Raw genomic sequence first — 22,951 nt, forward strand, 5'->3', positions numbered from 1 at the left:
TTATCTAACATACTATCATAAAAAAACCAAATCATACCCAAATAAGTCAACACAATAATCTCAATAAACTTCCAATACTTATCATTTCAAATTAAACCACTTTTTACTCAAACTATAAATACTTAACAAACACTCACTCAATAAAAACAACTCACTCATCCCCTTCTAACAATCCATCAAAATTTTTTACAATAAACAATCTACAATCCTTATCTTAAACGTAGTTTTTTTTGGACGTCGTGAGAGGTGTTCCATACTTGCAGAATTCTTTTTTTTTTCGAAAATACTTGTTAACAAAAATCAAAACAAAGAGGAATGTCTACTTTTTTCAAATTAGAACTTCAAAATATTATTTTCCAGTGTGTAAAAAAATATGTAATTTTGGAAGATATTTAAAAATTTTGCAGGTATGAAAAGAACCTAAAATTGTCAGTCAAGCAAATGTCATTTTCTAGCATGTCTGTCGAAATTTGTCCATTTTCAGTTCGAAATAGCCGTGACACCGCCAAAACTAAGTCAAACCAAAATCCTTCCTTTTTGAAGGAAGACCAAAAACAAGAAGTCTGTTGTTGTGTGGTCGCGTTTGTTTGCCGAAACGAAATATCCTAATAAAAATTCAATGTTGTCGTGCATAAATTTACAGCTTCTTTTTCTTCTTTTTCTCCTCGTTCGTGGATTCGTGTTACGTGCGTTGATGTGGGTTGATTTACGACTGCTTAAAAACATGGATACCTCAAAATTAGGCAACATTGGTCAATTCTACTTACATAAGTGTACCTCGAATGTTTACACAAAAGCCGCTATTTTTAGGCATTATTTCTGAACTGAATTCTTGATAGCTAAATCTGCATGGCAATTGGCATTCTCCCTTACATTTTCCTATTGGGATGCCATTAATTCTGATTTTCTGTTTAACTTAAGTTAACATAGTTCGATTTAGTACACAAAATGGCAAACTTTATCGTGTTTCATACAATCATTTAACTTTTTTTCGCTTGATGTCCACCTTAACATTTTTCTCTCTCTTCATCCTAATTGATACTCTGAAGTGGTTGTCTTTTTTCTTTCTTTCGTGTTGTATACGTCTGTTTTGTGTGTATATTTTTTTGTTTGTTAAAGATGTTGATGCTTACCGCCAAACACACTGGGTACATCTGCAAAGGAAAGGAAGAGAAAAAAGGAAGAAAACACTGTTAACATTTGACACTTGGAAATCATACTATATAGATAAGCGCTCTAATTAATTCGAATGTATCAGATAACCTGACGGGCACTCACATCAAAGCGCAGCCCAAGTCAAACACAATAAAAATTACCCCTCGCAATCTACTCCAAACATAAGGAAAAAGCTGCTAATCACACCACATAACCTCAAAGAACCCAACAGAACCTCGTAAAGTATCCCAAGCGAGAGCGGGCCCGTTTATGATTGATTTCGGCCCCTTTCAAGTCCGGGCCAGCGAAAGCCCCGGCCGCCGAGAACTTGAGTGTGTTTAAAAATAAATTAACAAGAAAATAAATATTTATCAACCAAATAATCATGGGAGAGTCGACGAGCGGTCTAAGCGGAGTCGCGCGCGAGCTCTCTTTCTTCAAGATTAGAGGAACTCGCTTGAAGTAGGGAAGGTTGATGGTGTGGTGGTGAGGTTAGTTCAAACACTCGCTCTATTTTTCGTTACCATCGTTCTGGAAAAGTGATCTGGCGTTTTGGTTCCCACCGCGTTGTTTGGAGTTTATGAATTTTGTTGATTTTGTTCTCATGCATTGTGGTACTGAGTGATGAGAACATTATCTCGGGTTCTAATTTATAGTTTAAATCAGGTTAAATATAGACTTGATGTACTTTTTCTTTTGATTTGGTCAAAACTAATGGCGACACCATTAGTTAATTTATAAGAGATTTTGATAACGCTATGTTTGGCACATTAGTAATGTTGTTTTTACCACTTTTTTCCGAATTCACTAAACTGCTTTTAAGTTAAAACTTAAATAGTACCATATTAGACACTGTTTTAATAACATTTTCAAAAGTTTTAAATTTTCAATTAATTTCGAGATTCAATATTAATTAACTTGTTAAATTTTGAATCCTGGATCGTAAAAGACATGATAATTGACAAAAACATATTTTTTTCTCAAATAATTCAAACCTGTTCTTGGTCAAATTTGAAGCATTTAAAACCGTTATTTAAGTTTCCAAAATATAGTTCTTTTGATAGCTCTTTTGAACTCCATACAAACATTGGTTTTGACCAAAAAATGAAGTTTTTCATAACTTCAATTGGTGACTAATGACCTTTTGGTTATCTGGAATTGTCTTTTGTAAAATACAGAAAAAATACAGCCTATTCGTGCAATTTTAAACAAATTAGGAAAATTGAAGATTATATTTTTCTAAAATGTGAAAATCTTTAATTTTAAACTTAAGCAGAGTCATCTTGAAGTCAAAACGTTTAAGTTGACACGTAACCTTACAATATTTGCTTATTTCGTACCTCACTTCCTATACATCACTTTAAACAACAGCACCTCTAAGGTAGCCTTCCGTTATCAGGCCACTCGTCGTAAGTTAAGTTGTAACCATCGTCCAGCGTCACTTTTCGTCAACAACCAAGTGTCGGCACCGGGCCTAATTGGAGGAGGCCTCCTCATCAACATATCGTTTGCACGACGTCCAACACGAGTTTGCTATCTTGGCCGCGGCAATTCCCGGTATTTGCGAAACTCTCCGGCCCGTCACATCCATCAGGGCTCTGAGCCAAAAAACAAGCTGGATTCCACACAGACTTGTGGGCCTCACACGACTTTCATTCATTGAAATAAAAACCAGCTCTTTTTGTTTTGACTTTTTGTCGCCCGTTTTCTCTCTCTGGAGTCGTTGGCTTTTTTGGGAAAGATTTTCGAGGTACAATTTCATGGTTCCGGACACCGGACCACCACACACACAGCTCTCGTGGTGGAAATAGAGTAATAAAACGTGTCTCGACTAGAGAGAGATAAGTTACGACCGGCCCGCGTGGCCAGCGCGGGATCGAATGTCGTTTTCTCATCCCATTTTGACGCTACCTGACGGCGCGGACTTCTAGCTCGGGTGAAACCCAGCGATCCATCTAATTGAGTCCAACTTGGCACAGTTCGGTTTCGGTTTATTGATGTGGGATTCGACTTTTTGGACGACGACGATCTGATGCAAGCAGCCACCATCGACGCCGATATTTGACGACGAGTTATGTCCGGGGTAGTCAAGCGTTAGGATCTTGATGTTTATAATGAATTAATTTTTATCGAGCGATAAATTTCTCACGCTAGAGGCAGGCCTTCGGGCGAGCTCCCTCGGGCCGAGTCGCCGGGTAATTTAATCCTTTGGACCGCCGCGCGAGCAATGATTAACGCTCAAGGTTCGATTCCTAATCGGCCAAATTGGACGCTTTGTTGAGACACTCTCTTCGGAATCTCTACGGGAATGTCTCATTTTATCTAGACCCGTTCGGCAGGTGTGAAGCAAACCACTCAATTATAATGAGGCCACGCTAGACACCTGAACCGGAGAGGTATCCGATTCTCTTGAAACGTTTTTCAGTAACGCTTACATTGAGTGCAAGAATGAGCTTGGCATTTCTTGTCAAACCGATCTTCTTTGGGTGTAGCCGTGTGATGGGTTCAATTTGCGTACACTTGAATATGATGTGTGAGTGTGATAAGTTTCACAGATTTTACGGAACATCAAACACATGTCAGAGCGAGGGCAATCAGCGCCGCAAGTGTGCTTATCACGCTCAAAGAGTGCCGCCCCTTAGCTGGGCGGGTATCAGCAAGGCATTCGTGGCAGGAAAGCGGTGGCGGTAATAGGATGGATTGCTGACTTCAATTGCCTTTCGTGAGAAGTGTTGCCATATTATTTTTGAAAATATTTGAAAATGTTCCAAACAATTCGCATTCGCATGGAGATGGTGATCTTAGCGGGTTGCAGACTGGATTTCGTCATGTATATGTGATGATTGTCTATTCCAGGTTGCTTAGAAATTGATTAAAGGGAGTTTAAAAAGATCCAAACAATTTCAACACAGAAACACTATCATAAATTGACAACTGAGTAATTCTCTAGATTTTGTATTGTCAATTATATATTTTCTGATCCACATACAACTTTGTCCTTGAATCCCTATAAAAAAATGTGGGCATATCACAAAAAAGTAATATAATTTCTGTATCTTCTTATGGAATGAAAAAAGAGCATAAACCGAAAAAAAAACTTCTCCGATCGGGTTTAAAATACTTCTAGGGGTTCCGTGGCCAAAATAATAAAACCCGTTTTAGGGTGACCTACGTCGTGCTACGGCAGTCCCAAATATGGCCATTTTCATCAATTTTGTCAAAAAACACATTTTCAAAAGAAATCATAACTCCAAGCCGTTTCAACTGATTTTCGCTCATTTGGACGCATATGAAGGGTCATTGGTTGGGCTTTTTAGAAATAATATATTGGGGTCCAAAAAATTAAGCCTAACATTTGAAAAAGTCTTATGACAACTTAAAATGGTGATTTTACCGTGTCTGAACCAAAAAACCTAAGTATGAAAATATTGTTAAAGGACTCCTCAGAAAATTTCTAGAAACATTAAAAAATTAAGTTGTCGACCCGAATGTTCCCGAAAAATGATTTTTTTAATATAAACTGGGTTTTTCGGCGTGTCGGGCGATAAAAAATTAAAAGTTCGGTTTAATAGTTCCCAATAAATTGCCAGAAATGAAGGCTTATTGGGTGACACATAAACAAAACTTTCTTAAATGAATTTGAAGGTCTTTTTCAGTTGTCCAATCAACAAAGTCAATAAAGAAATTGTCTAGGCTCTGTGATGTTTATTCGATTTAGCCTTAATAATTTAACAACGAGAAGAATTTTTTTAAAGGTATTTTCACAGATTTTCTTAAATATAGTTATCAAATCCCAAAACATATCTTAATCAAAATCATAAAAAAGTAGAAATAATTAGATATAAAAACCACAGGTCTTCTCTCAAATTTTGGAAATCTTATTTGCAAACTAATATGCTTGAAAAAAAGATAAATATGATAACAAATACTCATTCATAAACCAGCGTTGCAAGAAATATGTTTACAATTGTATTTGTATTGGAAGGTAATTGTGTATCTTTTTTCCTTCAGTAGATTAACTTAATTCTTTAAGCACCCGCAAACTCTGTCCCAACTTAGAATAGCTGTTGAAAGGTAGTCCTCATCTCAGCTTAGGATAGTAACTTCACACAAGTAATGCTAAAGCAATTAAATCTATTTGTTACCATTTTATATGGATTTTGGTAAGACCTGCATGGTTCTATATTTTTCATCTAATTTTCAAATAATTTACATGTATTTGAGACTTACAAAAAAAACTACGAGTTCTCAATTTTTGAGCATCTTGAAGATCGAAATTTGGTTGAAAATTAAATTTAAAGTAAATTTTGAAACATAAGGGTAAATTTGAAATATGATATGATGTTATTATCCAAAGTTATCCAAAGTTTTTAGTAATTCAAAAAAATATTGGAGAAAACCTTTTAAATCTAGTACAGCCCAGTCTAGCTTATCCAAAGCCTCGATTATCCGATGTTTCGATTATCCGAAGGTTTCTTTGGAACTCCAGATAATCAAATCATGGACAAAACAATTCTTTTTTCGTATTTTTTTAATTTATCGCTTTTAACAAAACATTAAAGCAAAGCGACCCCTTTTATTCAAATTTGAGTGCCGTCATTAGGGGGTTACATTGGGTCTGGGGTGAGATTGGGTCATTCAAATTTCAGCTTTTAAGTATGACCCAATCTCTCCTCCCAGACCCAATGCCACCCCTGATGACGTGTGCTGATTGCCTGTTACATTACGAAATGAAATTTCTCAATATTTCATCACCGCCATTTAGGCTGCCATCTTGGATTAAAAATTTCTTAATCACTGTAGTTAGTATTTTTGGGGTTATATTATAGCTCGACTGCTCCAAACAAGACGACGAAAAAAATATATTTTTGTGATTCGATAATGATTTTTTTGTGGACTTCGGATAATCGAGTCCGAAAGTTTTTCCTATCATTAGATGGAAACAAAACATGAAAACAATATGCTACAAAATTGATATTCTGACTTTCCTCAGGATCGAAAATTTCGATTGAAAAAGGACATAAGCATTCAAAATAAGGGCCAAGAATGTATTTCTACCTGTCGTGTAATGTTGGTACATCTGCAGTTATTTTGTAAAAGAATAAGTCACAAATAGGTTACTTGGGGGTAAATTTAGTTAATTTTTAGTTGCTGTCTAGTGGAAATTTGTAAATGTAATGGAAATAAACCAAACCCACAATCTTCAAACAATGTCGCCTGTTTTAACAAATCTAGAAACCAAAACGTTCCGTTACTCACCGGTGGGAGCGGAGGTTGTCCTGTCGCTTGAAGTACTTGCCGCACACCTCGCAGGAGAACGTCACCTCCGGGCTCTTGTGGGTGCGCTCGTGGATCATCAGGTTGTACGGCTTGGTGAACCGGCGCTGGCAGTACTTGCACACAAACTCGCACTTTGGCCGCATCTTGCGGCGGAAGTCGGACCTACGGTCGTCATTGTCAATTCGCATCACCGCGAACATTTTGGTTGGTTGGTTTGTGTGTGGTGGTTTTTTTTTTGTTTGAGGGTTTTGACTGGATGGGTTGCGGTGATTGTTGGTGTGAAAATGAGTGGTTTTTTTCTGATTGGTTTTTTTTTGTTTATGATGATATCTGCTTACTCTTCGGATTAGTCACCACCGTTTTTGGGGGTCCTACCAAGGGAGGGGCTGTAGTCGCTTCTACGATCAAACTCTTGAACGACGTCTACAGCAAGCAATCACTGCAAAAGAAGGGAAAAGAACAGAAGAAAGGATCGTCATGTTTTTGTTTTATCTAAATTGCTGAAATTACTCAGCGACGACGGCTGGTCGTTGATTATGATGGTGTCCGCGATCGTTGAGTTGAAATATAAAGGATAAATATTTATATGAAATCAGTGTGTGTGTTTGGCGGATTGCGACGAACGACTTGGAAGTGTTGTTCCCACACGCTGCGTCATCTGGTTCCATCAAAACCAGCGAGTGATCGTCTGGTGCTACCATTTCGGACGATCGAGCAAGAAAAAAACGCCACCAGAGGGCAATAATAGTCATCGTTGGCTTTTATGGCCCGTGTTGATTGGCTGAGAATCAGTCCGGGTTCAGGCGAGCTGTCAACTTTGTAGTGGACCATGGGAACTTGCTAAATGTCACATCGGAATGAGTCATGAAATTTTGGCAAAAATGCTTGAACAAATGTTCTACGACTACGAATCGTTCAGCAGTTTAAGAGCGAGTCCACGAACAGGGCATACCCCTTTATATGGGACGTCGTTTGGACCTCACCAATCTGCCTGAAATTTTCAGGGGTTGTTTGTACATATAAAACTAGCATCTGGCCAAAATATGAGCACTCTAGGTCAACGGGAAGTGGGGCAAATCGGGACACAAAGTTTGATAGTTCAAAAACGTCAAAAATCTTAAAAAGGCTATAACTTAGGCAAAATTCAATTTAATTTCAAAATTCAAAATGCATCTGAAAGGGCTTGAAAAATGCAACAAAATGCAGGGAGAAGCATCCCAATTGGTTAAATCTAAAGGGAGTTATTGGCATTTTAGTGAAAAAATAGCATAATTTTCAAACTCAAATAAAAAAGTGTTCCATCCAGATATCAACTCGGTTCGACCTGCAGCTTGTAGGGGACATCTGGGACTACCATCTGAGACTGAGAACGCTTTGGGTAAGGCAGTTTAACATATTAAATAGACACTTTTACTTTTTGTGATTTTTTTGGTTGTAAATTTTCGCTCCTGGGACCCCTTAGATCCCATTTTCTGGTGATAATTTTATCATATTCGTGTTCCTGAGACAATTTCACAATAGAAACATGTATAAAAATGTTTATTTTCATCCATTTTAACCCTTTTAAAAATGAAAGTTAAAAAAACCTTCGATTCACATTTATTAAAAATCAAGTTCGTTTCCAAGGATACTAGATGACACCAGAAAAAAGCTGCTTCTAAATTTTTTTAACTTTAATTTTTTAAAGGGTTAAAATGGATGAAAATAAACATTTTTATACTTGTTTCTATTGTGAAATTGTCTCAGAAACACGAATATGATAAAATTATCACCAGAAAATGGGATCTAAGGGGTCCCACGAGCAAAAATTTACAACCAAAAAATTCACTAAAAGAAAAGTGTCTATTTTTTTTCAGATGCATTTTGAGTTTTGAAATTAAATTGAATTTTGCCTAAGTTATAGCCTTTTTAAGATTTTTGACGTTTTTGAACTATCAAACTTTGTGTCCCGATTTGCCCCACTTCCCGTTGACCTAGAGTGCTCATATTTTGGCCAGATGCTAGTTTTATATGTACAAACAACCCCTGAAAATTTCAGGCAGATTGGTGAGGTCGATGCGAGATGGGTATGCTTTGCTCGTGGACTCGCTCTTAAGTCACCTTCTTACAAGTAGTGGTTGTCGAAGTCAAGTCAAGTCATCAAATAGTCCAAGTCCTTAAAAAGCTCATGTCTTGATGAAGCGCAAGTCTTAGTAGTTCAAGCAATCAAATAGTTCAAGTCCCCATATATCTGGAGCCATCAAGTAGTTTAAGTCAACAAGTAGTTCTAGTCTTCAAGAATTGAATGCTACCAAAGTCATGTCACCAGGTAGTCTTGTATTTTAGACTTGATCATCGTGATAATTTGAGGTAATTGACTTGAGCTACTTTATTACTTTAATAACTTGCCAAATTCAACTTATTGGCGATTTCAGCATTTTGACAACTTCAATGAAGCTCAAGTCGCAAAGTAGTCCAAGTCACCAAGTAGTATAAGTCATCTGAAGTCCCCAGTATCCTTGTATCAAACGAACCATCAACACCAACTGCAATTCCTGATTTCATTCACAAACCACCAGAGTCAGCCGAGAAACGCCAGCTCGGCCCCAAACCGCACCGTATCCGGTCATAAATTTCGCCAAATGTCCCCCGCGCTGGTGGACACACCAGATCGTGACGCACCGATCTGTGACCGACATCCATCCATCCCAATTTCAATAGCTGTCACCGCGACCACGAGCTCCACGTCGTTCTACGTTAAACTTTGCGGTTTTTACGAATAAAGATCGACCATACAGGGCCGGTCCCCATGTGGTTTCTGCTCCAAATTGATCGATTAATGTGACATTCGCTTCGGCCGGCCAGGGATGATGACCGGGAGATGTGACGGCCGCTGCTGCCGGCGCTGGAGTTGCATTCGTGACTGACAGTTGGGGTAATGCTCGATACCATTCGGTGGAATTTCTGCGAATTCGCCAAAGCTGGTCGCGGAGTCTGACCTTCTCGGCGATTGCTCGGCCGATCCGATTTCACCTGGTCCTAACCTTAAAAAAAAACGTACAGCGAGTTGGCACAGTGTTGTTGGTCGTCAAGTGGCGAAAAATGTTCCACAACATGGCGTCAGATTACCGCGGCACCGGAGACTTTATGTGCACCAGTTTTTCGGTGACGAGGGTAGGCGCAAAGTATTGTGATGTCGAACAGCGGCCGCGGCACAAAACATTGTATAAGCTGATTTATGTAATGCGATCAATTTACCGCGAGTTGTCAGCGCAAGTACCACACCACACCACCAGTACGCTGACTTTGGTGAAACGAATTAGTACCCCCGTGCTGAAGAGTTGCGAGAGCGATCAACGGCACAGATTCATGAGACTGTGGTGGTCCTTAAGTGGTGTCATTTGAATCAACCCACTCTCCCCAAAAGTGACAGCAACGCGTGGTAGTACACTACGGACTACTGCTGGCTGGTAGTGTAACCAGGCACTACTTCTGAAAGGTGCTGCTGCCGTGCTAGGTTCAACCTTCGCATTTAGCGCGCGCGAGGCACCCTGAAACCTGACCGGGAGGTGACGACGACTGTGACCATTGTGTGTGCTATTAATGGCGCAACCACAATACAAGCCACCATGATTAATTGGGCGCAGAAGGATCCGCGACGACCTCCGCGAAGATTCGGACAACGGCGGCTTTGTCGTCGTGCCGAAAGGTTGCGCGGATTCGCTATTGATCTCTGCCTAGGAGTGCTTCACCAATTTGTTCTCGTATTGAGTGATCTAAGATCGTGGGACTACGTTGGATCACCGTGACTACCTCGCAAATCTCCGAGATCATCGAGTCAGCCCACGTCCGTAGTTCAGGGGATCCCAACAGTTACCATCTACCTTAAGTTAACCAGTTCGAACACCATTATTGAGTCTATTTTAGATCGATTTTATTGGTACAAAATCACCCATACGATGATCACACATTTATCGAACCGATCCGGGTAGTGCGCAGACACAACGTCTTCACGCGACAACTTCTGGTTATAAGAGACCCATTTGCTTTACGATAATGACCAGCGCTAATTACACCCTAAACCGGTGATGCCGTGGCGGCGGGGGTGTTCCGGGTCCACCGTGAAGAGACATCACTGCGTTCACCACGACGACGCGCAGAAGACCTGGAGGCGTAAACGGGGTCGATTTATTGGCACTCTCGGCGCGGTTGACAGTAAAAACGGCCAACGACTCTCGATAAGCGGAGGCTCCGCGGGCAATGGGTCGCCCATAAAAAAAGAACCCCAAAAAGCTGACACTCGCCGCGTCGCGTAATTAAGCTTGTTTTCGCGCAAAGGTTACACTTCTGGGCACGATATGTTCCGCCACTGCTGGCAACACTGATGACTAATGTTGGGGTCCAGCGGGGGTTTTACGAGTCAGGTAGTCTGATAATATTCGCCAGTTGATGATTGCTTTTAACTAGATAGGGTCGCTCTCCGACCACACGGTTTTAAGTGCTCCTTCAGAAGTTGCGATAGCCCGGCGCGACCTCCTCGAGAACCACTTAGTGGCTTCGTTTTATGAATGACAGTGACCGAAGGATCATATCGCCTTCCGCGTCGTGAAATATAAACTATCCGAAAATTAACCGGTTATTAAACGTACCCCACTCGAAGGAAGATAAACTCCAACTAATCCGTGAGATCCAGTTACCAACTCCGCTCCGACTACAGAAGCTACCATGCAGCGCACGGACAAAGATCGAATCAGCTACCGGGAGCCAGGGCGCACGATCGGGACCAGAATTGACTTGTTGCCAAAATATGGCACGATGGCATCCCTGCAGAGATCACACCGTCAAAGATCCAAAATTGAACGCCAGATTTATTGGCTTCCTCCTCCACCATCGACCAGAGTCATTTGCAGTCAGTCGATATAACACTTTGAAGGGGTGTAGCCCCTTATCGAAAAGTTGTTTCAAACAACATCAGCGGGAGTTTTGAATTTGCTGAATGAAATTTGCGAAAAAACTTTGCATATTAGCGTGGGTGTTTAAGAGAACTGCCAATGTCACAGAAATCGATTAGAACTGCACACAAAAAAATATTTCCGAATGTTACATCATTTATGATGTAACACTTTTCACATCATTAAACATTAATTTAAATGCAATTTGATGTAAATTTGCGACAAATTATACGTAAAAACATGATTTTACAAGTGATTCAACCGTTTACGTCGAATCTCAAGTTTACATCAACTGAGTTTACATGTGGTTAATTTTTTCCGTTTCGAGTAAATTCACATTTTTTTCTATGTATATTTAGACTATTGGGATCGGATATGAACAATACATTGCTTGTTAGCAGTTTTTTTCTTCAAATCAAGCACTAAATTTTGATATTTTTCTGATTTTATAAACAAGCTACACACAAAAATAAATTCCAATTGTTACATGATTAATTATGTAACATTTTTGCAAGTCATATAACAATTAAATTTCAATGTAATTTGATGTAAATTTGCAACAAATCACACGTAAAATCGTTATTTTACGTGTGATTCGGCATGCAAGTCGAATCTCAAGTTTACATCAACTCACATGTTATTCATCTTTTCCGCGTCGAGTAAATATTTTTTTCTGTGTAGACATTAATATTGGCATAGAAATACTAATTATTTCTTCATTGTTAACATTTTGTAATTTACAAAAATGCAATATTTTTAAGAAGTTCTATTTTTTACTTACATTTTCATTACATGCTAAATTTTAGCATAGAATCTTTAAAAAAATGCAATTAAACCCAAATGTTTAAATATTTACATAGAAAAAAGTGTAAATTTACTCGACACGGAAATAATTAGTCACATGTAAACTCGGGTAATGTAAACACAAGATTCGATGTAATCTTGTGTTTCACACGTAAAATCATGTTTTATTTCTGGCATCATGTTCAAATTTACATCAAATTGCATTTAAATTTTTAATGATCATTAAAGTTCCAAAGCGTTAACTCATTAACGATGTAACATTCAAAATAATTTTTTTCTGTGTAATTTAATAGAAAAAAATTCCAGTTTTGATGCAGAATTACAAGGATTAGACAAAAAATTTATCCGACAAATGGGCGTCAGTAAAAAAAAATTGTTATTTTACATCAGAAACAATGTTAAATTGCATAAGCAAAAATCTATTTTCGTCGTTTTCTTTGTTATTTTATTTTTACACATTAATTTAGGGAAAATTACAGGGCCTCATAGCGCGGTGGTTGGCGGCTTCGGCTGACGATCCCTAAGTTGCTATGGAGCGCGGGTTCGATTCCCGCCTTATTCTCCTGGCCTTCTATCGGATGGGAAAGTAAAACGTCGGTCCATTTGCGTAAAAGAGGTTTTGGGTGATTCACCACACATAACCTTCGGACGCCTGGAAATGAGCAAAAACTTGCAACAGAGACCACAAAAGACCCGGGGGTCGTTAAAGTGGATTGATTTGCTATTTTTACACCAAAAGGTAAATTTACACCTCTAAATATTCAACTCGTCGTACGTTTTACTTTTTTTACTATGAATGGACGATTTAACTGAGCATCAATTAAAATTTATTTTTTTATTTCCAAAATGTTTCATAAAATTAAAAACAAATCTAGTGATATAAATTTGAAAATTGTACTTTCAGTCTGTCAGTTGAGCAGTAATTATTAGTTCCGATTTGACTCAGTAGCGTGACCAGACTCTGACAGAAGGAGGGGGGGGGGGAATGGAAAATTACGTTATTTGTGGATTGATCAAGAACAAATTTCTGGCAGAAGGGGTTTTGTATTGTAAAGTCTATTAAAACCCTCCAAAAATGATTGTAAAGGGTAGTTTTTGGAACCCATCATGTCATATATTTTTCAATGATATTTGTAATGAGGAAACGATATTAAAGATCTGACAACCTTCTAGAGAGTTATGCGTATTTAAGTGATATTTATGTACTTTTTAATGCCGAATCTCGGAAATTTTGATGAAAAATGTGTCTTTATTTATCATGCGACTCATCGTTGGATAGATATTAGAGACCTTCCCGATGAGCCATTAATTTTGAGATCTGACAACCCCTCCCTAAAGTTATGATCACTTTAATGAAGTCTGTTGAATTCAAATGTTCCTGATGTTGTTATTTTGTATATAAATGATATATTATTGAAAGGAAGGCTCCGACCACCATGTGTATAAAGCAACTTTTATTGGATTAGTTTTCAAAAAGACGTAAGAGCCATTAGTAAACAAAGCCCTTTTTGTACCGGTAATCGACGTACTTACGAAAAAACATTTTCAAAAATGCTTGAGTTAGTTCATCTACACGTCCTTCTAGTGCCCTAAACTTAAAACAAATGAAATATTGTTTAAATTTGGAGAAAAATTAATATTAGTGTTGGAGGTCACGGTGGCTCTTACGGCTTTTTGAAAACTCACCAGAGATATGATCTTCTATACTTTTTAAACTAGTGTCAAATTCATAATCAAACGCAACTTAAAACATAGTAGTACTTATGTTATTCGAAAGTCTAGAACACAACAAGGAATAATCAAATCAAAACAAATTGAATCAATCTCGAAATCACTTCACCTTTTGCGTACAACATCAAGTCAAACGTTAAATTAACAGCAAACACAATATTTCCGCAAACTTGCACATCAATTAGTCCACAATAATCCAGCAAACACCCTGCCCAGCTGCCTGTATTAAGTATGTTTATTAGGGTGGGTACGGATTTTGAAAAGTTCTCAGATCAAGTTCTGGTGTGGTTCCCCTTGTAGGGCATACCCATAGGGACTCTCACGCCAAATTTCAGCTCATTTGGTTGAAAACTGGCTTGTCTCAAGCGAGTTCAAGTTTACATGGGATTTACTATGGGAAATTTTGAATTTTCGTTCATTCGCTCCTACAGGCTTAAGGAAAACATGTAGAAACTTCTAGGATGGCCAGAAATGAGCGGAATCGTCTGGAGAACAACTTTCCCTAAGAGACCAGGTCGATTCGGTCAACCCCCATCGAGCTCAACGGCAATACATCCGGGGTTTTCGGAACCAACGGTTTTCCCCAGAAAAGCATCAAACTTTCCTTAGCATGCTATGAATGTTTGATGAACACCGCGACGCCACATGTCAAACAGCTACCACGTGATTGTAAAATTTGCACCATAACAGTTTTTTTTTCTTATTTGGAGGTTCAGAATACAGCTAAATAGTATCAGGATCACCATAAATGATAATTATATAGTTCAAAAAGTAATAAAAAGTTATTCTTTATAGGCGGTGCTAATCCACGTGGTAGCTGTTTGACATGTGGCGTCGCGGTGTTCATCAAACATTCATAGCATGCTAAGGAAAGTTTGATGCTTTTCTGGAGAAAACCGTTGGTTCCGAAAACTCCGGATGTATTGCCGTTGAGCTCGATGGGGGTTGACCGAATCGACCTGGTCTCTTAGGGAAAGTTGTTCTCCAGACGATTCCGCTCATTTCTGGCCATCCTAGAAGTTTCTACATGTTTTCCTTAAGCCTGTAGGAGCGAATGAACGAAAATTCAAAATTTCCCATAGTAAATCCCATGTAAACTTGAACTCGCTTGAGACAAGCCAGTTTTCAACCAAATAAGCTGAAATTTGGCGTGAGAGTCCTTATAGGTATGCCCTACAAGGGGAACCACACCAGAACTTGATCTGAGAACTTTTCAAAATCCGTACCCACCCTAATGTTTATATTGAAAACAAATCCTCACCCAATGCACCAACGGTGGTCTACACCTTCCGACCCGTCCTTGCACCTTAAGACCTCAAGAGAACTCTGTTTACACTTCACACACCAACCGCTTCGTTCTGTTTGCTCAATCTGTCCAGCAGATGATTCCCGTTTCTCCAACAACGATCCCGCACAGTTTTTCGCACTTATCGATCTTACGCGCGCGCTTTTCCACTTCCTCCGACGATCAGCTGTAACTTCAACACTCCTCCGCAATTCGACGTGTCCTCACCGCACGATCTTTGGGCAACCTTTGAGGTCGAGAGCGCGCGTAAGACCCTCAGCTAGACACCACAGAAGTCTCTCCCACAAGCGTTTCTGCCGGTGTATGCGTGTTACACGATCCCGTCCTTTTTTTTTTCTTCATCCATCGAAGGACACACCTTCGATGGTGGTGGCACCCCCGCCGGCCCAAGGATCCTCTCGCTCAAAAGCCCAAAAGCCAACCCCGAAAACAAATGGACTCTCGGGGCAAACAAACGGAAGAAAAAAAAACCGCCAAGTTTATCGACTTTGGGCGAAGCGAACACCTCTTCTCAGCTTAGAATGGGAAGGAAAGAGAGGAGCGGTCGTGTGTCTTCGCCGGTGATCCACGGAGAAGGACCTAGAGGGCTAGAGGGAAAGATCATGTTTGGCTTTTTATGACCGATTATTGCAGATGTCCTGGTGATTATGTCAAATGAACACAAACACACATGAGATACTGGCTTGCACAACGATTACGGTACGTAATGTGCCCAAATTACCAGATCGTATAGAATGATTCAAGAAAAAGCCCAAGAAAAACAAAATTGTATCAATCTAACACAATTTTAACAAAATGTATCGGTCATCAAAATAATGTATCTACAGTCAAACCTCGCATAAGAGCGCCTCGCATATGCAACTTTGCATATACGAGTCATTCCACCTGATTCGGTTTTGTCGCAAGAGTTGCATATGCGAGGTACAGGGCTTATGGGATTTTGGCTATATGGGAGACATGGCCTATATTTTTGTAAAAAATCATCTTAACTATACAAATTTATAGTGTTTTGGAATCGTTATGAAGTCAGCTATACAACTACACCAAATTTACAAGGTTTACAGTGTTCTAGGTCATCCGAAACTTCCTCAAGTTAAGGCCTATGTGTTCACCGCCGTACAAGTATGAGGTAGGCGATTGTGACTTTGGTTTTTGACCTCAGATCATATCTGGATAGCCTCAGTGAGGTTCAGGGACTAGTCTATCGATATGTGGTGATGTTCTGGGTCTTCTGAGGAGTCCCGGGAGTTACGGCCGTTGGGTCTACCACCGTAACAAGAAAGAGGTCAGCGGTTTTTGACCTCAGATCATATCCTGATAGCCTCAGGGAGGTTCAGGGGCTAGTCTACCGATGTGTGGTGATGTTCTGGGTATTCTGTAGAGTCCCGGGAGTTAAGGCCGATGGATCTACTGCAGTAACAAGGTAGAGGTCGAAGGTTTTTGACCCCAGATCATATCCGGATAGTCTCAGGGAGGTTCAGGGGCTAGTCTACCGATGTGTGGTGATATTCTGGGTATTCTGTAGAGTCCCGGGAGTTAAGGCCGATGGATCTACCGCCGTAACAAGATAGAGGTCAGTGGTTTTTTACCCCAGATCATATCCAGATAGCCTCAGGGAGGTTCAGGGGCTAGTCTTCCGATGTGTGGTGATGTTCTGGGTATTCTGTAGAGTCCCGGGAGTTACGACCGATGGGTCTACTGCCGTAACAAGATAGAGGTCGATGGTTTTTGACCTCATATCATATCCAATTAGTCTCAGGGAGGTGCAGGGGCTAGTCTACCGATGTGTGGTGATGTTCTGGGTATTCTGTAGAGTCCCGGGAGTTAAGGTCGATGAATCTACCGCCGTAACAAGTGAGGTCGGAGGTTTTTGACCTCAGATCATATCCGGATAGCCTCAGGGAGATCCGGGGACCCTACTCCCGGGACTCTACAGGTAGACTAGTCCCCGAACCTCCCTGAGGCTATCCGGATATGATCTGAGGTCAAAAACCTCCGACCTCACTTGTTACGGCGGTAGATCCATCGGCCTTAACTCCCGGGACTCTACAGAATACCCAGAACATCACCACACATCGGTAGACTAGCCCCTGAACCTCATCGCCGACCTCATTCTTGTTACGGTGGTAGACCTACGGACGTATCTCCCGGGATCTTACAGAAGACCCAGAACATCACCAAATATCGGTAAACTAGCCCCTGAGTCTATCTAGATATGATCTGAGGTCAAAAACCTCCGACCTCTATCTTGTTACGGCGGTAGATCCATCGGCCGTAACTCCCAGGACTCTACAGAATACCCAGAACATCACCACACATCGGTAGACTAGTCCCTAAACCTCCCTGAGACTATCTGGATATGATCTGAGGTCAAAAACCATCGACCTCTATCTTGTTACGGTGGTAGACCCATCGGCCTTAACTCCCGGGACTCTACAGAAGACCTAGAACATCACCACATATCGGTAGACTAGTCCCCGGACCTCCCTGAGGCTATCCGGATATGATCTGAGGTCAAAAACCACTGACCTCCATCTTGTTACGGTGGTAGATCCACCAGCCGTAACTCCCGGGACTCTACAGAAGACCTAGAACATCACCACACATCGGTAGACTAGTCCCTGAACCTCCCTGAGGCTATCCGGATATGATCTGAGGTCAAAAACCAAAGTCACAATCGCCTACCTCATACTTGTACGGCGGTGAACACATAGGCCTTAACTTGAGGAAGTTTCGGATGACCTAGAACATCGTAAACCTTGTAAATTTGGTGTAGCTGTATAGCTGACTTCATAACGATTCCAAAACACTATAAATTTGTATAGTTAAGATGATTTTTTACAAAAATATAGGCCATGTCTCCCATATAGCCAAAATCCCATAAGCCCTGTACCTCGCATATGCGTGCATCGCATAAGAAACCCCCATATGAGTTGCATATGCGAGGTTTAACTGTACATAACTGCTTTCTTTTTTTTTTCAAAATCATTAATTTGTGAAACTAGCTGGATTTTAAAATTATTTTTTATTTATAATTTGTTTGGGTTTAGCAGATCCTTCATTAGTTACATTTGATTATAAAAATATAGTGTAGCTTTAGGGTCTTTACCAACTAGCTACCTCCTAGTATTATTGAGGTTTTATGGTAGCATTTTGATTACCGTCATCAGGGGTGACATTGGATCTGGGGGGGTAAGATTGGGTCATATAAAAATACTGAAATTTGTATGACCCAATCTCACCCCCCAGACCCAATGTCACCCCTGATGACGGTACTTGTTAGTTTTATGTTGGCATTCACAGCAACCAATAAGCATGGGCTGATTTAAAGGTTAAAAGGTGTTATGCCTCGGACATAAAACCTGGTGACAATAAAAGCCAAATGGCTTTCATTGAGGTTTTATGAAAGTTTTAAGAGAGTTTTCAAAACCCGATGGCAATGTCATGGCAAACGGTTTTATCGCAAGCTTCTTTAAAACCAAGGGTGTTATAGATGTCCAGTGCCATTAGGCATGCAAAAAGCTCCTTAAAAAAGCATTAAACGCGGCCAAATAACAATGCATAAATATGGCGCTAAATTGACCGTAATCTTAGAAAAAATACAATCAATTTGATGTTTGATGAAAACACTCAATAGCATAAGACGTTTGGAGACGTATGAAATTTCATTTTTGCATAACTCCTTCCTACAGTAAAAACTAAAAAAGATTTTTTCCCGTACTAAAACGATGAAAATCCCATGCAAACTTAAATGTCCCAGAGCTGTGGCCAAACCTGAACCAAATTGGCTGAAAATTTCAGAGGAGCTTCAGTGGACATTAGGGTGGCTCGACATGATCGATTTTAAAGAACAGGCATTTTCCGGTCCCATTTGGGCCCCCAAACAACCCCCCAAAATTTGGGAGCGATTGGATTTGACCCGGCTTTCCGCCGGGAAATTTTATGTGAAAAACTGACTTTTTACGATTTTTTGATCAGCCTCCTTTTGCGTGGCAGGTCTAATTTGCGATTTGTACTCTTTTTCGCCCACTTTACAGTGATCAGAAAGGTCTTAAATAGAAGCTAGAAATGGGTTGACACCCTATAGATGTGCCACCCTGTCTTCCAACCATGTCAAAATTTCTCGGAATAAGTAGCTTAATAACTTTTCCTAAGACACCAACGCTTAAAAGGTCACCAGTAGAAGTTAGGGCTTGGTTGACACCCTGTAGGTGTGTCACCCTGCATGTCAATAATTTTAAATAAAAGCCACATTCATATACAACAACTTTTCCAAAGACACCATTTTGCTAGGTTGCTTCCTTATTACGTTAAAAAATAAGATTTCAAAATATCTACCGAAGTACTGGCAGTGTTGGCAAGAAATATAATTTTCAGCACTTATTTTGAAATGCCTCTTTTAAAAACTCTGTATCTTTTTCCAGAAGCAAGATAGGACCATACTTTCTTCGGGAAAGTTTTAGAGGACATTCAGGGCTATACTTCTACGGTGTTAGTTTTTAAATTGAGTGAAAAATGAAAATTATAAAAATCACAATGTAAAAAAGAGGGTTTTCCCATACAAATTTCCATACATATTTTAATCACTTTGCGGAAAGCCGGGTCAAATCCAATCGCTCCCAAATTTTGGGGGGTTGTTTGGGGGCCCAAATGGGACCGGAAAATGCCTGTTCTGATTGAATTAGTCCATTTTGAATTTTTCCCATACAACTTCAAGCCACCCTAGTGGACATAGAACAATGATTTTATCAACAATGCAACGGTTTTTGACCACTTTTTGCATTTCCAAGGGGGACTGAACCACACTACTGTGGAGCTTGACATAAACAAATCTGACAACTTCCAATTTATAAGTATAAAAATTCATTCAAATCCTAATAAAAAAAAATTAAAAAATATATTTTGATTTGAAAATCTGTCATACCATGAGCGTTGAAAGCCTTGAAACGCTGGTGCAATTTTGACAGTTTGAGCTGGTATGAAAACGGTGACAGAGCTCGCACCACACAGAGTTATACGAAGGTTTTATTAAGGCTTTAAGGAGGTTGTTAAGATTCAGTAGTAATGCCTTGAACTCCCATGAAGGTTTTATAAATAGGCCGTAACAAACTTTTACGGATGTTTGGGTTTTAAGAGGGGTTTATCGGGGTTCTGGGGATATTGTTACTACTAGGTGGTTTTAATGTAGGTTTTGACTGATAGGTTTTGTAGTGGTTGTAACAACTACAATAAATCCTAAAATGTTACTTGGAAAGTGGGCAATTTCATCAACAACACTGACAGGAAAAAAAATGTTTTGGACAAAGCTCCACATTTATTTAGAAAATCATGTTTTTGTTCCCAAGCATTTTGAAAAAAAATTGAATCAAAAAAATATTAAAAAAAAAACTTTTGGAATCAATATTACATCAAAAATTAACATCACAAAATTATTTGAAATACAAACAGCTTAGTTCAAAACATACTGCAGTCATTAAAAAAATACTCAGTTTGAATACAAAATTTCTCTATGTAGGTATTTCCAAACTTTTCACGATAATTCGATCAATCGATCGCAAATACACACTTGGAATAATCGAATCACATAAAATGGGATTATTTTTCTGAATTTGAGTTATTGATTTGAAATATGACCCCAACATGTCTCCAAAGTGAGCGGCGAATATGCAATCCAAGATGGCGGTGAAGAAGTATTGGGAATATTTATCCACTCAAATGTGACTTTTTTTGAAGTCGTTAAACTAGAATTAAACTTATTTGGAGTTGCTTGCCTCAAAATTAATCATAGAACCAAAAAAAAAACATAATGATGATACAAAAAATCCATAATTCATTTATGCACAATTCTTATGAAGAGCTCCGGATAATCAAACTTCGGTTCGGATTTTCGAGTCATGACTATACTTTAAACAAATTAAATTTCCTTGTTTTTTCTTTAAAATCTTTTAAAAATAAATAAAAGTTACGAAAAAACTTTGGACTTCATCCAAAAGGTGACTAAAACATAAATGTATTTGGAATAATATATATTTTTGGGAGTATTTCAAACTATAAAATATTTAAAACTATTATATGAACACATTTAAAATAAAATAAAATGAAATTCGTCATTATTGATGATTTTTGCCTTCCTCACTTTAATGAGGAAAGGCTATAAAATCACTCGAAAAATGAACTTCTTTATCCGACCTCGTAGACCCACCTTCACATGTACCTATCGACTCAGAATCAAATTCTGTAAGTCTGTGCACCGAAAAATATGCACACGATTATCTCCGGACTAGCTGAACCGATTTGGACCGTTTTGGTCTCATTCGATTCGTCTTGGTGTCCCACAAGACCCTAGTTAATATTATGAAGTTTAGACAAGTACTTCAATAGTTATGCTAAAAAACGATTTTAGCTAAATTCGAAAGATTGCAAAAGGGTGGTTTCTGTCATTCTATATATTGTTAGAAAGTTATTTGAAAGACTTTTCCAACGCGTTCAAAAGATTGAAGATCTGACAACCCCATCAAAAGTCATGAGCACTTGAGTGTTATTTATAAACTTTTTTGAGGCCGGATCATCATCATAATCATCATAATCTCAAATATTTTGATGAAAAAATTGCTATCGTTGGATAGGTAATCAAAAGACCTTTCCAACGAGCCCAAAAGTTTGAGGGTCAGACAACCCTATCAAAAGTAATAAGTACTTTATTGTTTTAATATACACTTTTTTTTAGGCCGGATCTTAGATATTTTGATAAAAATATGTGTTATTTCTACACTTTTTTTTGGCTGTGTAGTGTATTCACTTTATGAATGTGCCACCAACCACCTAAAGGTGAATTAAGTAACGTTTTCAAACTAAGAAAGTATTTTTTCTGACCAATCTTGAACACTTCTTTCAACCAGAGTCAAACTCCACACCAGCCTGCAACTGCACACGAACTGCACACGCGCGCGCGCTCTCGCCCCGTTGCATCTTATTTCAACAATCAGCAACGCCATAAATAATTACTTTATTGTTTGTCCGCGCAACGGCGTCGCGTGTCCGCGCTGAAAGATTCTGTGGCCGGTTGATGAACGGCACTGCGGCAGCGATTCGCTTTAATTCACTTTACGCCGTGGTCCCGTGTGTCCAGTCCGTACACGGGACCCGGTTCCGATTACGGGCCCATAATTCATTGATACACATTTATCCTAGGCTTACCCGGGTTATAAGGCTAATACCCGGTGTGTGGTGAAAGATGAGCGGAACTCGCGGATGAGCCAGCGTTGCCAGCGATTCCTTAACGGTCGTCGTCCAAAGTGCAGTCTTGTTGGTCCAAAAACAAACAGCTTCCTGGCCAGGTCGATAGCGCGCGCGCACTCGCTCTAAAAAGGGGGTCCTCTGGGGGGAGATAAATGGTGCGGTCAGCTCCGAACAACCGTGGCTATCTTAAAGGATGGTCATGTCGTGTTAAGGTGTCAAGATGGTAGTCCAACACCGGGTTCGACCACTAGAGAAGGTGCGAAGAGCAAAGAGACCCTGTTCGTTGGGGTAGATAACGAGCACGGCAGCACTGGCCCCGGTGTGTTCACACGAGGTCCTCCGCCGAGGAATTCCGCGGCAGTCAAGATACGACGACGACGACAACCTCCCCGACGCCGTGGTCCATGTGGGAGGAGAACAACTCCAAGAATGCAGTTTCTGGAGTTCGGGTGGTCTGGTGGTCTCGGAAGATGGGTGTTACATCGACGGGGAGTGGTGTGTTGCT

The 22,951-nt window shown here is 39.7% G+C and overlaps 1 protein-coding gene across 2 annotated transcripts in view; it reads right to left on the bottom strand.

Annotated features, from left to right (window-relative positions):
- Positions 1 to 231: 231 nt before the first annotated feature.
- LOC120413125 (protein drumstick) overlaps positions 232 to 22,951 on the bottom strand; it is a 35,143-nt gene continuing 12,423 nt past the window's right edge. Inside the window, exons 2-4 of one of the 2 annotated variants that reach the window (XM_039573831.2) lie at positions 6,774 to 6,874; positions 6,415 to 6,687; positions 232 to 1,154 (exon numbers count right to left, since the gene is read on the bottom strand). In XM_039573831.2, coding sequence (XP_039429765.1) covers positions 1,130 to 1,154; positions 6,415 to 6,635 — 246 coding nt within the window. In that variant the 5' untranslated portion in view covers positions 6,636 to 6,687; positions 6,774 to 6,874 and the 3' untranslated portion in view covers positions 232 to 1,129. Of the gene's footprint in view, positions 1,155 to 6,414; positions 6,875 to 22,951 lie in introns of both variants that reach the window. The other variant, XM_039573830.2, reaches the window with a different exon arrangement.

The sequence above is a fragment of the Culex pipiens genome, chromosome 2 (genome assembly GCF_016801865.2).
Source record: "Culex pipiens pallens isolate TS chromosome 2, TS_CPP_V2, whole genome shotgun sequence".
Classification (NCBI taxonomy): domain Eukaryota; kingdom Metazoa; phylum Arthropoda; class Insecta; order Diptera; family Culicidae; genus Culex; species Culex pipiens.